Raw genomic sequence first — 13,812 nt, 5'->3', positions numbered from 1 at the left:
AGCCAGCGGGTTAGATACTAACGCTGCAGTCGCACCATGCTAAGGGTGCAAATGTTTAGGAGCTGGGCAAGGCAAAGGCAATGGACGAGGGGGTGGGGGGCACCCTGCCGATGCCCCAGGGCACCCCGCGGGCCAGCACCCACAGAGGGGACGCGACTCCTGGTTTCTAGTTGTGCTTGACACCGCCGGGGGGGGGGGCTTTGCAAACCCCGACGTGCCGTGCGCCCCTCCCCCCTGCAGGGGGCGCTGCTGGCGCGGGGATCCCGGGACCCCCCCCCCCGGTCCCTGGCTCCCAGCATGCATTGCGCCCCCAGCATGGCCGCGGTGCCCAGCCCCTATTGAGGAGGTGCTGGGACTCGGCCCAGCCCAGCGCCGTCGCTCCGCTCGGCCCCGCTCCCAGGCAGGCTCCGGCTAGACGATCCCAACCCAGGGCCATGGCTGAGTGGGCGCCCGAGCAGGTAAGGGGCCGGCGGGGGCGGGGGCGGGGGCGGGGGCAGCCTCCTCCCGCTGGGCCCGGGGAGCCGGAGCCGGAGCCGGCCCTGCGGGGCGCGCTGGGGTCCCTGGCCAGGCCCAAGGGGCTGGGGGCGGCTCCCTGGTTCGGGGAGCGGGGAATGGAGCCCCCCCCCCCACACACACACATCCCTTGTGTGTTTCTATGGCAGCCAATGCTCGGCCCAGAGCTGCCCCCACCGCCTCTTAGCCCAGAGACCTGCTGGGGCACAGAAACCTCTAGGGCACAAGGCCCCGAAGGGCTCCGTCTGGCTGGAAAGCTCTTACCCGCTGTCCTTACATGGGATGCCAAATGTTCTTACAAGTCACTGATTAGAGAAGGGGAAATGGGGTGGTTGGGTCCCCCCCCCCAGTTATTTGCTTTGTGCCTTTGACAGCCCTTTGTGTCTACTCAGTTTCTGTTGTCTCGGTGCGGGTGGTCTGGTCCCCTATTGTTGGGGGTGAGGAGGCTTTCACACAGCACCGGGAGAGAGGAGGAAAATACCAAAAATACAACTGTGAAAACACAAACATTGGTGGGGTTTCAGGGACAGAGAGAGGAACTGAAATTACTTCTAATGCACGTTTGATTGGATTTGAAGTTTAACATTCTCATTGCTGCATTTTTCATGTGACCCGCTAGTAATAAAGATCCCGACTCAGGAAGCTCCCAGCAGGCTGTGGCATGTGGCTCGTTTGTTGTTTCTCTTTGTGACTGACTCTGCTACTTGGGAACGTGACCCCCCTTTCCAATATCTGTCATTGCAAACAGGCTCTTGAATGGGACATGGAGTCCCAGGACCTGTCACTTGAACAGCCTCTTGCTGTCCCCGAACCAACTTCTATGGACGATGCAGATCTTCAGACAGCAGAGATTTCCCTTACGGTCGTGGCAGAAATCCAAGCTGTGGACAGGAAGGTTGAGGTTCAGGCAGCACAACTGATGAATCTGGAGGGAAGAATGAGGATGGCAGAAACGAAACTAGTCGGTTGTGAGAAGACAGCGGTGGAGTTTGGGAATCAGCTGGAGAGTAAGTGGACGGCGCTGGGAACTCTGATTCAGGAGTACGGGCAACTGCAGAGGAGGCTGGAGAACATGGAGAACCTGCTGAAGAACAGGAACTTCTGGATCCTGAGACTCCCCCCAGGCGCTAATGGAGAAGTCCCCAAGGTAACAAGGTCCCAGCTGGTGCTGAGGGGATGTAAAGCCAGACCCTGTACCAGACACTGAAGGGGCGTTTTGTACACTCAGAATGTTCTGCGCAAGTAGATTTGTTTTAAGGGAGTCATACTGTGGGTTTTCCCATCCCCATTCTTGCTGCTCACCTGCTCTGCAGCTTCCCTTTGTCCCATCGTTTCCAAGATATATGGATTCTGCTTCTAACGTTGCTTCCTTTGGAAATTTGACCTCTTAGCTCAGGGGGGGGCTTTCAGTAATCATGTGACAAACAATTTGAGAAAGGGAAGAGGCTAATGAACCATTAACCAGCCACGGAGAGAAAACCAACAGTGTTTCTTTTCCTCTTCTGTGCCCATCTGACTCATGTAGTTGGTTGTATGGAGAATTCTAATGTAAATGTAACCGTGTGGCCGGCAATGGCATAGCTGTATTTAATGGGGGATTTAAATGCAGGGTGTGACCTCCCCAGAGACGCCAACTCAGCCAATTGGAACAGGACTTTGCAACTAAAGTATCTTTTTTTGGATACTGATTGTGCAAAGTGCCCAAGGCAGCTCAGCCGACATAGTGTCTGGTGTATGCATGGCGTTTGACCACACATAGGCAAGACACGCCGCTGCTCTGAGCGACTTACAATCTGAGGTGCTGCTCCTGCAGTCAGATCCATGTGGGCTGACCCTTTGCTCCTGCAGAGTCTGCAGTTTGGGGGGGCTCTGCACGTGTCCCAGGGGCTGCTCATGCCCCTCCCTTTGCAGGATCAGGGGTCAATTGCAATAGACGCAACTAAAGGATGAAGCAGGCAGCCGGCTGTCCAAAGGGTCTGCGATGGAAATCCTACAGAAGGCTTCGGCTGTAGGAAGAGGCGAGGACTCATGAGGTGAAATCCTGGCCCCAGTGAAGTCAATGGGAGTTTTGTCACAGACTTCAGTGGGGAATGGATTTCAGCTGTGTACAGCTGACGGGAGCCAGACCCAATCTTGGGAAGCAGCAGGTGGGAATGAGGAGGAACAGTAAAATCCAGAAGAGGATATGGCGACCGAGGGAGAAGACAGGGCAGAATGGGGTGTTGGAGGAAACAAGGGGTGGCATGTAGACAGGGAGCAGAAGGTGTTGAGTGTATCACTCTTGTCATTGCAGGTCCCGGTGACTTTCAACAACAACTCGTTTAATTTCTCGGAGCAGGAGTGGAAGAGTTTGGACGAATGGCAGAAGGAGCTTTACAGGCACATCATGAAGGGCAATTACGAGGCTGTGATCTCGCTGGGTAAAGACTGGCTGGGTTTTTGTTCCTGTCTTCGAAGCTGTGTGCTCTCTGAAGTGCCAGATTTCCCCAGGCTTTGAGCTGTACGAGCTCCATTGCACCCTGGTGGATCAGGGGTCTGGATGGCTTGGGGTGGGGTGGGGGGTCTGCTAATGGGATATGGAGACTTTGACGCAATAGCGGGGTGTTCAGTTAATTATCCAGGCTGCCCTGTCAGTGCCCATTGATAGGCAGTGGATGGGTGTGTCCATCACAATTAGCACACCTTGCTCAGGGCTTATCTACACTACAAAATTAAGTCCACAACCAAGGCAGTAATGAAATCAGCTGTTGGTGTCCACGCTCCCCTCCTTCTGCCGGTGGTGCGTGTCCTCACCAGGAACACTTGCACTGACCGAAGTGGTGCATTGTGGGGACTGACAGCCGTGCAGGGCTTATAGCGAGAGTTCCCCCCACCCCAGGCCTGACAGCTGTTAGCCAGGCGCTGGGCTCCGTGTCACAGCAGGGAGCCTACCAGCCGTGAAATTGATATTCATGTCAGTTTCACGGCTGCTGCTATGTCCCATTTCCTCTCTGGCTCAGGCTGTCAGCCCAGGCAGGGCTCACAGCTAGAGACCCCCCAGTTCTGGGGCTGACAGCTGGAGCCCAGACAAAATGTGAACTAATAGCAGCCATGAAACTGACAAGAATGTCAGATTCACTGCTGGTAGGCTCCCTGCTGTGAAATGAGCCCAGTGCTGGGCTCACAGCTCAGGCTGTCAGCCCTGGGGGTGGGGTGGGGCTCCCGCTTTGAGCCCCAGTGCCAGGGCTGACAGCCAGGAACCCCACAGACGACTCCCAGTGAGGGATTGAGTTGGGGGCGAGGAGAGTCCAAGCCCAGCCACCTCCCAGTCAGGGATTTCGGGGGGCGGGAGGAGAGCCCGAGCCTGGGCTGCAGCCGGGTTCAGGCTTTCCTCCCCTCGCCCCCACAGTCCCTCATCGGGAGGTAGCAGCAGGGCTCTGGACTGTCAGCCAACAGGCGATGTAAGTAACAAAGACACTGCGTCACCCTAACTGCATTGACCTAAGCGCTACGCCTGTTGCAGAGGTGGAGTTTTTAGGTCGCTGTCATGGGCGACTTACGTCAGTGGGAGCACCATTCTAGTGTAGACACTTCCATAGTTAGGTCAACGTAAGCTGCCTTACGTTGACCTAACTCTGTAGGGTAGACCAGGCCTCAGCCTTGACAGGCAGTCTGGAACTTGGTGAGAACCCTGGATACTGAACGGAGACGGACAGTTCTCACAGAGCTGGGGCACAGGTAGGAGAGGGTTGCTCTCAATGGAGAGAGGGGAATTTCCTTTTCTTCTTCCTGCTAAGGTCCGAATCCATTAAGAAGGGTACTTCAGTCTGCTTGACTCTTGGAGGCAGAGCCAGTCTGTCAGTCACTGGCAATAAGAGAACACCCTGACTCTGTAGTTCCCTCCCGTTTTCTGCGTCCCCAGCAGCTGGGCATCCCCCAGCCGTCCCTGCTGCACAGCATGGCTGCGGGGAACTCCAGACTTCATTTCAAATGTTCAGCCTCCGAGCGGGGCGCCGTATTTTGTCTGCTTCCCAGGGCAGCATTGGATTTTGAAGGAGCTGGTCCCCTCAGCTCTGCCTCCCATTTGCAGGCATTGCAGTGGCTGCTGTCGCTCCAGGCTTCGGGGACGGAGCTAGGCTGGGAACAGCCGGAGGCAAAAGGAAAGGTCTGGCTCCTGCTTCACTCCCTTAGCGAGTGTCTTGTTGGGTGCTCGGCCGGCAGCGTGTGTGGAGTGCAGCTTGCTCACAGCCCAGTCTGGGTGGGGTCACCTTGGGTCCAGCTGGTGTGGGCAGGAGAGGTGGCATGTAGGATTGGAAAGCGCTGACCCTTGGGCAAGCAGGCACACCATCTACATGAGGGGGTTGGAGCTAGAAGGGCAGCGAACCAGCATGGAGATCCTGCCATTGTCCCCACAGCCCGCACCAGCAGCCACGCCTCTGATTGCAGCTCTGCTGCCACCTCCCGCTCCACTTCCTCGCGGGTTGTGGATGGAGGGAACTGACGCAGCACAGATGCTGCCAACACCAGAGTGTGCAGGAAAGGGCCTCTGGGCCCAGCTTTGCCCCTGTTGTCCTCTCTATAAAGCCCCCCCTCCTCCTCCACCTGGATCCTTTCTTATATCCCAGGCTGACACTTCCAAAGTAAACCCAGGCCTGACTTGCCCATGTGGATCCCAGGCCCCAGAGAGGAGTAGAACTTCCGGGAAGCCCATCCTTGAGCCCCAGGCCAGTGCCTTCCTTGAGAGACTCAGAAGAGACATGTGGGGAAGGGGAAATAAAGAAGCCCAGCCTCTGCAGACAGGGAGATCACTGGCAATATTTTCAGGGCAGGCGGAGCCCGGTTGCACGCCTCCTGCTGAAGCGGCCCTATGGGGCCCTATTCCCAAATGGGGAAATGAATAAATACAATGAGCGCTGTTTTCCACACTCACCTTCCCGGCGTGCAGCAGGGCAGAGTGATGCAGAAAAGACCAGGCCGTGGAAATAGACTGATTCCTCTAGGTGCGTGTGCACACACGCTCCCCTGCAAAGGGAGAGGGAGGCCAGCAGTCTAAAGCAGAGGAAAGAATCAAATAGCAAAAAACAAACCAGGATCGACTCTTCCTGGCAGGGGTGTCTGGAGTACTGTGGAGTTTCGCTGACGGGGTCTGCAGCTGCCCCAGACAAGCTATAGCTGTGTATAGCCCAATGCACCTTGGGAAGGTGTAATGGAGGACAGGGATTTCCTGCCTCTCCTGAAAACCTGAGAAAGCATTGGGCTGTCATCCCCAACGGCTGCTGTGGGGCACCATTCCCTGACGTCCTGGGTATTGCTCCCAGCTTGTGTTGCTGGTCCCATGCTTTGCCCCTCCCCGCTGCTCCCCAGCAGATGGTTGTGGAGTGAGGAGAGGGACAGCAGCCCAGCTGTGGAAGAATCAGGAGGGAGGAACGTGCCTCTTGGCCCATCATTTGTTAGTTTCTATCTGACCCCAGACTCCATTTTCTAAGGCCAGAAGTTTCCTTATTGTGCACTAGTCAGTTTCACCTGGTATCACTACGAGGACAAGTGTGGTTATTTCCCCTGGTGGTCGGCGATTCAGCGTTTCTCACCAGGAGAGGTTTTTACCTGGAAGAATGGACTTTTCACTCTCCAGGCCCTTCCCGGGCAGCCAAGGCCCGGCTGGGGTCATTTCAGCCCCTGCTTTGGGCATGAAAACAGTCAGGTGACATCAACCAACCAAAATAAACAAATATGAACTGTCATCTGATGCTCAAAGTGCCCCCCATGCTGCCACAAGCAATGCTAACGTGGGGGAACAGTATTGCAAGTATGGTCCCTTTCAGTCTATACATTGCATGGCCTAAGGACTGCCCCCGGGAGGAGGGGTGGAAAGGGGAAACTGTGACATTCCCATCGTTCACATATGTTTCCTGGGATGCATAAACAGGGGAATCTTGAGTTATTTACCTCTTTATTTGGCACTGATGCAATGCTGCTGGACTCCTGTGTCCAGTTCTGGTGCCCACTGTTCAAGAGGGATGGTGATCAGTTGGAGTGGGGTCAGAGAAGTCACGGGAACGATTAAAGGATTCGAAAACCTGCCTGAGAGTGGTAGACTCAAGGAGCTCAGTCTATTTAGCTTAAGAAAGAGAAGGATAAAGGGTGACGTGATTACAGTCTACAAGTATCTACATGGGGGGAAATATTTAATAATGGACAAATTATTAAATATTGTTAATAATGAACCACTGGAACAATTTACCAAGGGTCATGGTGGATTATCCATCACGGGCAATTTTTAACTTGGGATTGGCTATTTTCTAAAAGCTCTGCTCTCGGGATTATTTAGGGGAGGTTCTCTGGCCTGGGGCGTCAGCCTGGANTCATGGGAGACGGGAGAGATTCCAGAAGACTGGAAAAGGGCAAATATAGTGCCCATCTATAAAAAGGGAAATAAAAACAACCCAGGTAACTACAGACCAGTTAGTTTAACTTCTGTGCCAGGGAAGATAATGGAGCAAGTAATTAAGGAAATCATCTGCAAACACTTGGAAGGTGGTAAGGTGATAGGGAACAGCCAGCATGGATTTGTGAAGAACAAATCATGTCAAACCAATCTGATAGCTTTCTTTGATAGGATAACGAGCCTTGTGGATAAGGGTGAAGCGGTGGATGTGGTATACCTAGACTTTAGTAAGGCATTTGATACGGTCTCGCATGATATTCTTATCGATAAACTAGGCAAATACAAATTAGATGGGGCTACTATAAGGTGGGTGCATAACTGGCTGGATAACCGTACTCAGAGAGTTGTTATTAATGGTTCCCAATCCTGCTGGAAAGGCGTAACGAGTGGGGTTCCGCAGGGGTCTGTTTTGGGACCGGCTCTGTTCAATATCTTCATCAACGACTTAGATATTGGCATAGAAAGTACGCTTATTAAGTTTGCGGATGATACCAAACTGGGAGGGATTGCAACTACTTTGGAGGACAGGGTCATAATTCAAAATGATCTGGACAAATTGGAGAAATGGGCTGAGGTAAACAGGATGAAGTTTAACAAAGACAAATGCAAAGTGCTCCACTTAGGAAGGAAAAATCAATTTCACACATACAGAATGGGAAAAGACTGTCTAGGAAGGAGTACGGCAGAAAGGGATCTAGGGGTTATAGTGGACCACAAGCTAAATATGAGTCAACAGTGTGATGCTGTTGCAAAAAAAGCAAACATGATTCTGGGATGCATTAACAGGTGTGTTGTGAGCAAGACACGAGAAGTCATTCTTCCGCTCTACTCTGCTCTGGTTAGGCCTCAGCTGGAGTATTGTGTCCAGTTCTGGGCGCCGCATTTTAAAAAAGATGTGGAGAAATTGGAAAGGGTCCAAAGAAGAGCAACAAGAATGATTAAAGGTCTTGAGAACATGACCTATGAAGGAAGGCTGAAAGAACTGGGTTTGTTTAGTTTGGAAAAGAGAAGACTGAGAGGGGACATGATAGCAGTTTTCAGGTATCTAAAAGGGTGTCATAAGGAGGAGGGAGAGAACTTGTTCACCTTAGCCTCTAAGGATAGAACCAGAAACAATGGGTTTAAACTGCAGCAAGGGAGGTCTAGGTTGGACATTAGGAAAAAGTTCCTAACTGTCAGGGTGGTTAAACACTGGAACAAATTGCCTAGGGAGGTTGTGGAATCTCCGTCTCTGGAGATATTTAAGAGTAGGTTAGATAAATGTCTATCAGGGATGGTCTAGACAGTATTTGGTCCTGCCATGCGGGCAGGGGACTGGACTCGATGACCTCTCGAGGTCCCTTCCAGTCCTATAATCTATGAAATGCGTCCTCCAGAATGGAGATGGAAATTGACCTCCAGGGATTTGCGTTTGTTGTTAGGTGGAATTTACTGTGCTCTGCAGTAGGAGAGATTGTTGTGCCTTTTCCTCGAGGTACAGTGACCACAGTCTAGAACTTAGGAAAATAGAATGGAATTATCCTGGCTGTGGAAGTTACCTCAACTGGAGGGAACTGCTTGGCGCAGGGCGTTCCCCTGCCACCAGTGACTGACCAGGCTGCTTCTGCCCCCTAGCTGCAAGTAGGCTCTAGTACCCGTTGTGATGAATCTGGTAACCTTGTTACTCGAAGAAAGGAAATGTTCAGGTAAGCACAGATAAATCTTCCTACTCAACTCCCCATGCTGCAGGGTGCGTGCCTCGGGAGCGCTCCTGGGAACGCTCCTGGTGCCTGAGCCAGGCAGAGCGAGCCACGGGCGGTTGAGTGTGATTGCTCAGACGGTGGGTGTGAGCATCTTTAGCCCCTGTTCCCGTCACCCCTCGCAGCGAAAGGGTGGAGCCGGCAGTGATTTTAAGGGTCTGTGTGTATTCTGACCTGCACTCAGAGTATGAATAAAACTTTCTGCCCCCGATTTCCATATACAGACGCTGCCATTTCCAAACCCGACCTCCTGTCCCGCATTGAACGAGGGGAGGAGCCCAGTGTGGGAGATCAGAGTGACTCTGAGGAAAGACAGATCCCTGCAGATCCCGGCCTGGGTGAGTAATCAATTAAAACTCCTCATAAACAGCGTGAGAGATGTTGAAACCTGGGGCAGTCTGTCTGAGTCTTTCCTGCATAGCTCTGCTGCTGAGTTTTGTCAATGTTTTTCTTATCCTCCAGCCTTTTTGCCTTTTCTAGCTAGCCCTGGTTCTAATCTGATGTTGACCTCTCTCCTGAAATCTTCTCTAAAGCACCCAGTGGATGTTAGTAAAACAACACGTAATTCTCTCCCCCGTGAATAGGATCTCCCGTTTCTACTCCCAGTGAGAGCTTGTGGACAAAATATGAGGAGCCGCCTGTCGTGAATCAGGGAGTCTCTGAAGAGGGAGGGATCCCTACGGACCTTGGCACATGTGAGTTTTAGACACAGAGCATCCCAGAGCTCTACTTAGTCAGAGGTGGAACAGAGATGGCGCTGTGTAGATCTGTGGAGGCTGAGAGTGGTTGATTGCAATGAGGGAAGGGGCAGTAACAGAGAGGCCGTGGGCTCTGGGCTTTGGATGGATCATAGCCTCCATGGGAAAGAGATGGGTGAGAGGGAGGGAAAGAGGAGGAGTTTCACGTAGATGGAGTCAGCAAGCGGAGTGGTAGGCAGACACAAGGTCAGAGTATTAGGGAAGAAAGAGTCTGCTGAGGGATCCGGGGAAAACAGTGAAGGAGCGAACGAGGGGGCAAGGGTCATACCAGAAATGCAAGAATTGCTTGGTTTAAAGGCTGTCTGATCCCTGAAGTTTGGGGAGTGGAGATTTAAAAGAGTCGAGTTGCATTGCAGGGGAAAGGATAAGTGGTGAGGCTCCTAGCCTTGAGAGGAAAGCTATGGAGAGCAGTAATGGAACTGGGGAACGAGGACTTCGGCCTATGGTAGTGGGTAGTCGGTGTAGCCAGGACTACAAGCGGGAACAATGCACGTCTTCTCTGATGGGTGGGGGGTGGAGAATCCAGCCTAGAGAGACGAGGACACATAAAATAGTATTTAAACGTATCTAGAGGCCAGCTGAGCACGGCCCTGTGTCACACTTGGGTTCTGCTGATGGGATCCCATGGAAGTGAAGGAGGGTGGAAGTCACACCTTGGCTGAGGCTTCCTGCAAAGCCTGTTTAAAGGGACGTTGGACACGTAATGGGACCCACAGAAACCATGTTACAAGTACGTTAAGGTCCCAAGTGAAGCACTCATGGGTTAGGAAGTGCTGGGGTAAGGTTGCTTGTGCAATGCTCAGTCGCTCTGTGGGGATGGCGCATGCGCAGTCCAGCACACACAACCTAGGAGGGTCTGGAGCATGCGTGGCACGGACAGGTTCCTTGAATACCTGATCAGTGAAGCTGTGAGAGTCTAGTGAGCATGTGCACATTTAGAACTGTCAGAGGGTTCTCACTGGGCCAGATTTGGGTGGATTTTCACAGGAACAATAAAAAGCACATCCCTGGCTCAAAGGGCCCACCTCTTACTGCCAAATTTCCAGTCCCTGCCCCAAAGCACAGGAGTGCCAGAGCTTCTCAAAACGAAAGGCTGCTCGGATTGTAACACTGAAAAACAAAATATTTCCCCCCAGCCTTGTTCTCAGAAATGGCTGAACTGTTTTGGCTGAAAATTTACCCACACACAAAATTCAGCCTGAGGCAGATACGCAGCATGGAACATTCCAGCTTGAACCATTAGCATTTGGCAAAGTTCTAAACAGCTGAAAACAGGGTGTTCTACTGGAAAGTGTTGGGCAACTTTAATAATAAGTGATGCCACCAGCCCAGCCTCACCTGTGACTAGTTTTAAAATCATAAGAACAGCCGTACTGGGTCAGACCATCTAGCCCAGTATCCTGTCTGCCAACAGTGGCCAATGCCAGGTGCCCCAGAGGGAGTGAACTTAACAGGTAATGATCAAGTGATCTCTCTCCTGCCATCCATCTCCATCCTCTGACAAACAGAGGCTAGGGACACCCTTCCTTTACCCATCCTGGCTAATAGCCATTAATGATTTAACCTCCATGAATTTATCTAGTTCTCTTTTAAACCTTGTTATAGTCCTACCTTCACAACCTCTTCAGGCAAGGAGTTCCACAGGTTGACTGTGTGCTGTTTGAAGAAGAACTTCCTTTTATTTGTTTTAAACCTGCTGCCCATTAATTTCATTTGGTGGCCCCTAGTTCTTCTATTATGGGAACAAGTAAATAACTTTTCCTTATTCACTTTCTCCACATCACTCATGATTTTATAGACCTCTGTCATATCCCCCCTTAGTCTCCTCTTTTCCAAGATGAAAAGTCCTAGCCTCTTTAATCTCTCCTCATATGGGACCCGTTCCAAACCCCTAATCATTTTAATTGCCCTTCTCTGAACTTTTTCTAGTGCCAGTATATCTTTTTTGAGATGAGGAGACCACATCTGTATGCAGTATTCAAGATGTGGGCATACCATGGATTTGTATAAGGGCAATAAGATATTCTCTGTCTTATTCTCTATCCCCTTTTTAATGATCTTGTTTGCTTTTTTGACTGCTGCCTTCACACTGTATGGACGTCTTCAGAGAACTATCCACGATGCCTCCAAGATCTCTTTCCTGATTTGTTGTAGTTAAATTAGCCCATCAACGCTTAAATTCTGCAGCAATCAGGGATGTTTTCAGCTCTCACCTAAAATTGCTGAGTCTGCAATAGTCCTGTCTCTATTTCCTTCCAGTGTCTTTGATAACTGCCAAACATGGAAGCGGAGCAGGACCCCGTTGTGCTAGGCGCTGTACTAACATAGATGGGGCCCTGCCCCAAAAATATTTTCTATCTTTTCCAGTGTAAATGCCATATTCTCCAAGATCTATTGTGCTTCATCTCTTGAGAAACCGGCCATCTCCATCGAGCTGGGCCTCGTCGCCATAGCTTCAGGCTTCAGTTGTGAATGAGAAATGTTTTGGTCTGTTTGCATGCCAGTAAGGTCTGTAGGCCCCGGCTGGGGGTCATGGCCCCATTGTGTTAGGCACGTACACACACCGAACAGGACAGTCTGCCCCAGAGAGTTTACAGTGTACATAATGAGGCTTTTGTTATGCCACTGGATGAAGTGAATGTCTGTGTTCTCTCTGTTCTGGCAGACGAGCAGCAGTGTGGTGAGGAAGGTCCTGCAAACCTCGATCTTCCTAGCCTGTTACCAGGAGACTGGGAAGAGCTTTTCTCCAGTCCTGAGGAGGAATTGACGAAGGAGAGCCAGACCAGCTCAGCGATGCTGCAGAGAAACCCTCCCGGGAGTGGGCTGAGGCGATCTGCTCGCCGTGGAAGAGATTTAATGAAAAATGTCTCTGAGGAAGCACACGCAGCAGAGGGGCCGTACATATGCTGCGAGTGTGGGGAAAGCTTCCTAGACAAACAGCTTTTTGCCACACATCAGAGAATCCATGCATCAGGGGGAGCCTGCACTTCTCTGGAGCACGGAGAAAACGTTAAACAGAAACCCAAAATCACAACTCCTCCAAGAACCCAGGTGCCCGTCCGTTCAAAACCCCCTAAGCGTCCTGAGCCAGAGAAGAGCTCCAATCTCAAATACGGCTTCGTAAAACACCAGGCAAACCATATGGTGGAGAGGCCCTATACGTGCACTCAGTGCAGGGAGAGCTTCAGTCTGGAGGTGAGTCTTATCTTACACCAGAAACTTCACACGGGGAAGGGCGATGGGCCCCTGACGTGTACGTATTGCGGCAAGGACTTCCGGGACCTCTCCAAGGCGATCCGACATCAGCGGATCCACACGGGAGAGCGCCCATATCAGTGTACGGAATGCGGGAAAAGCTTCATCCGCAGGGATCATCTCCTGAAGCACTGGCGGGTCCACACGGGCGAGACGCCGTACCAGTGCCCCGTCTGTGGGAAGAACTTCCGCTACAAGGAGTCGCTGAACTGCCACCAGAAAATTCACACACGGAACCCCCAGCCCCTGGAGGGCTCACAGCAGCTGGAGACAGGAACCCAGACCACCCTCCTCGGTGTGAAAAAAGAAAATAAACAGTAGCTCCCCCCTGGGTGGGGACTGAGGGGCTGTTGCATTTAAAATGGAAGAAAGCATGTGAGGTGCGGCACAAGGGCGAATGAATGGAAGCCACGGCCTGTTCTTGTGGCTGTGCTACAAAGCTTTGCTTCACTGACGTTTAAATGGGGCCAGCAGGAGGCCTATGCACCACTTTAACCCTGTGGGGGTTGCATGGGACTTAATAGGCCTTGTGGACTTCACCCTTAGAGAATAAATGAGCTATTCCCTGGGTTGCCAGCAGGGGTCAGCATTTAGCAGGTGTTTCCTCACCTACCCGGTTTCTGGTGCATATTTATAGGAGTGATATGAATTTTCAAGGTCTTTGTTTCCCCCCACCATTCCCAGCCAGCAGGCCAGTGGATCTAGTAGAAGAGAAGAAGTTGGCTGGGAAGGTGATGCACAAAAAACCCCCAAGCGGGAAGAAGTGGATGCAGAACCGGTCCTGGAATGGGAAGCTAGAGGGGACTGGTGGGAGGCAGATGGACATGGCTCAAGGCTGTTGGGTGGGAGAGTAACTCCAGAGGAGGATGTGACTGCGGAGATACTCTATTCTCATTCCACCCCCAAGGGGGTGAAATTCCGTACCAAGCAGGCTCTAGACTCTCTTTTGGACTTGGCCCAATGGAAAGCTGCCTGTGATTCATTCATATGAACTTCCACTGAAGGTAATTTTACTGGTCACAAGGGAAGTGACCCAAGAGAGAGCAACTTCTGCTAAACCCTGGAAGGGGTTGTTTTAGTTAATGATATATCAGAACTAGAATATTATTCTAAAATACAATAA

The 13,812-nt window shown here is 51.7% G+C and overlaps 1 protein-coding gene across 1 annotated transcript; it reads left to right on the top strand.

Moving 5' to 3' along the window:
• The first annotated feature begins 297 nt into the window (after window positions 1-297).
• On the top strand, window positions 298-13,151 carry LOC117871867 (zinc finger protein 398-like). The gene is made up of 6 exons (XM_034759633.1): window positions 298-458; window positions 1,262-1,660; window positions 2,807-2,933; window positions 8,901-9,014; window positions 9,261-9,371; window positions 12,100-13,151. The coding sequence occupies exons 1-6, from the start codon at window positions 435-437 to the stop codon at window positions 13,008-13,010; spliced, it is 1,686 nt and encodes a 561-aa protein (XP_034615524.1). The 5' UTR covers window positions 298-434; the 3' UTR covers window positions 13,011-13,151.
• The last annotated feature ends 661 nt before the right edge of the window (window positions 13,152-13,812 follow it).

Source organism: Trachemys scripta, chromosome 2 (assembly GCF_013100865.1).
Source record: "Trachemys scripta elegans isolate TJP31775 chromosome 2, CAS_Tse_1.0, whole genome shotgun sequence".
NCBI classification, from domain to species: Eukaryota; Metazoa; Chordata; order Testudines; family Emydidae; genus Trachemys; species Trachemys scripta.
The sequence above is the reverse complement of the archived record's forward strand: the minus strand, read 5'-3'. Positions and strand labels throughout refer to the sequence as shown.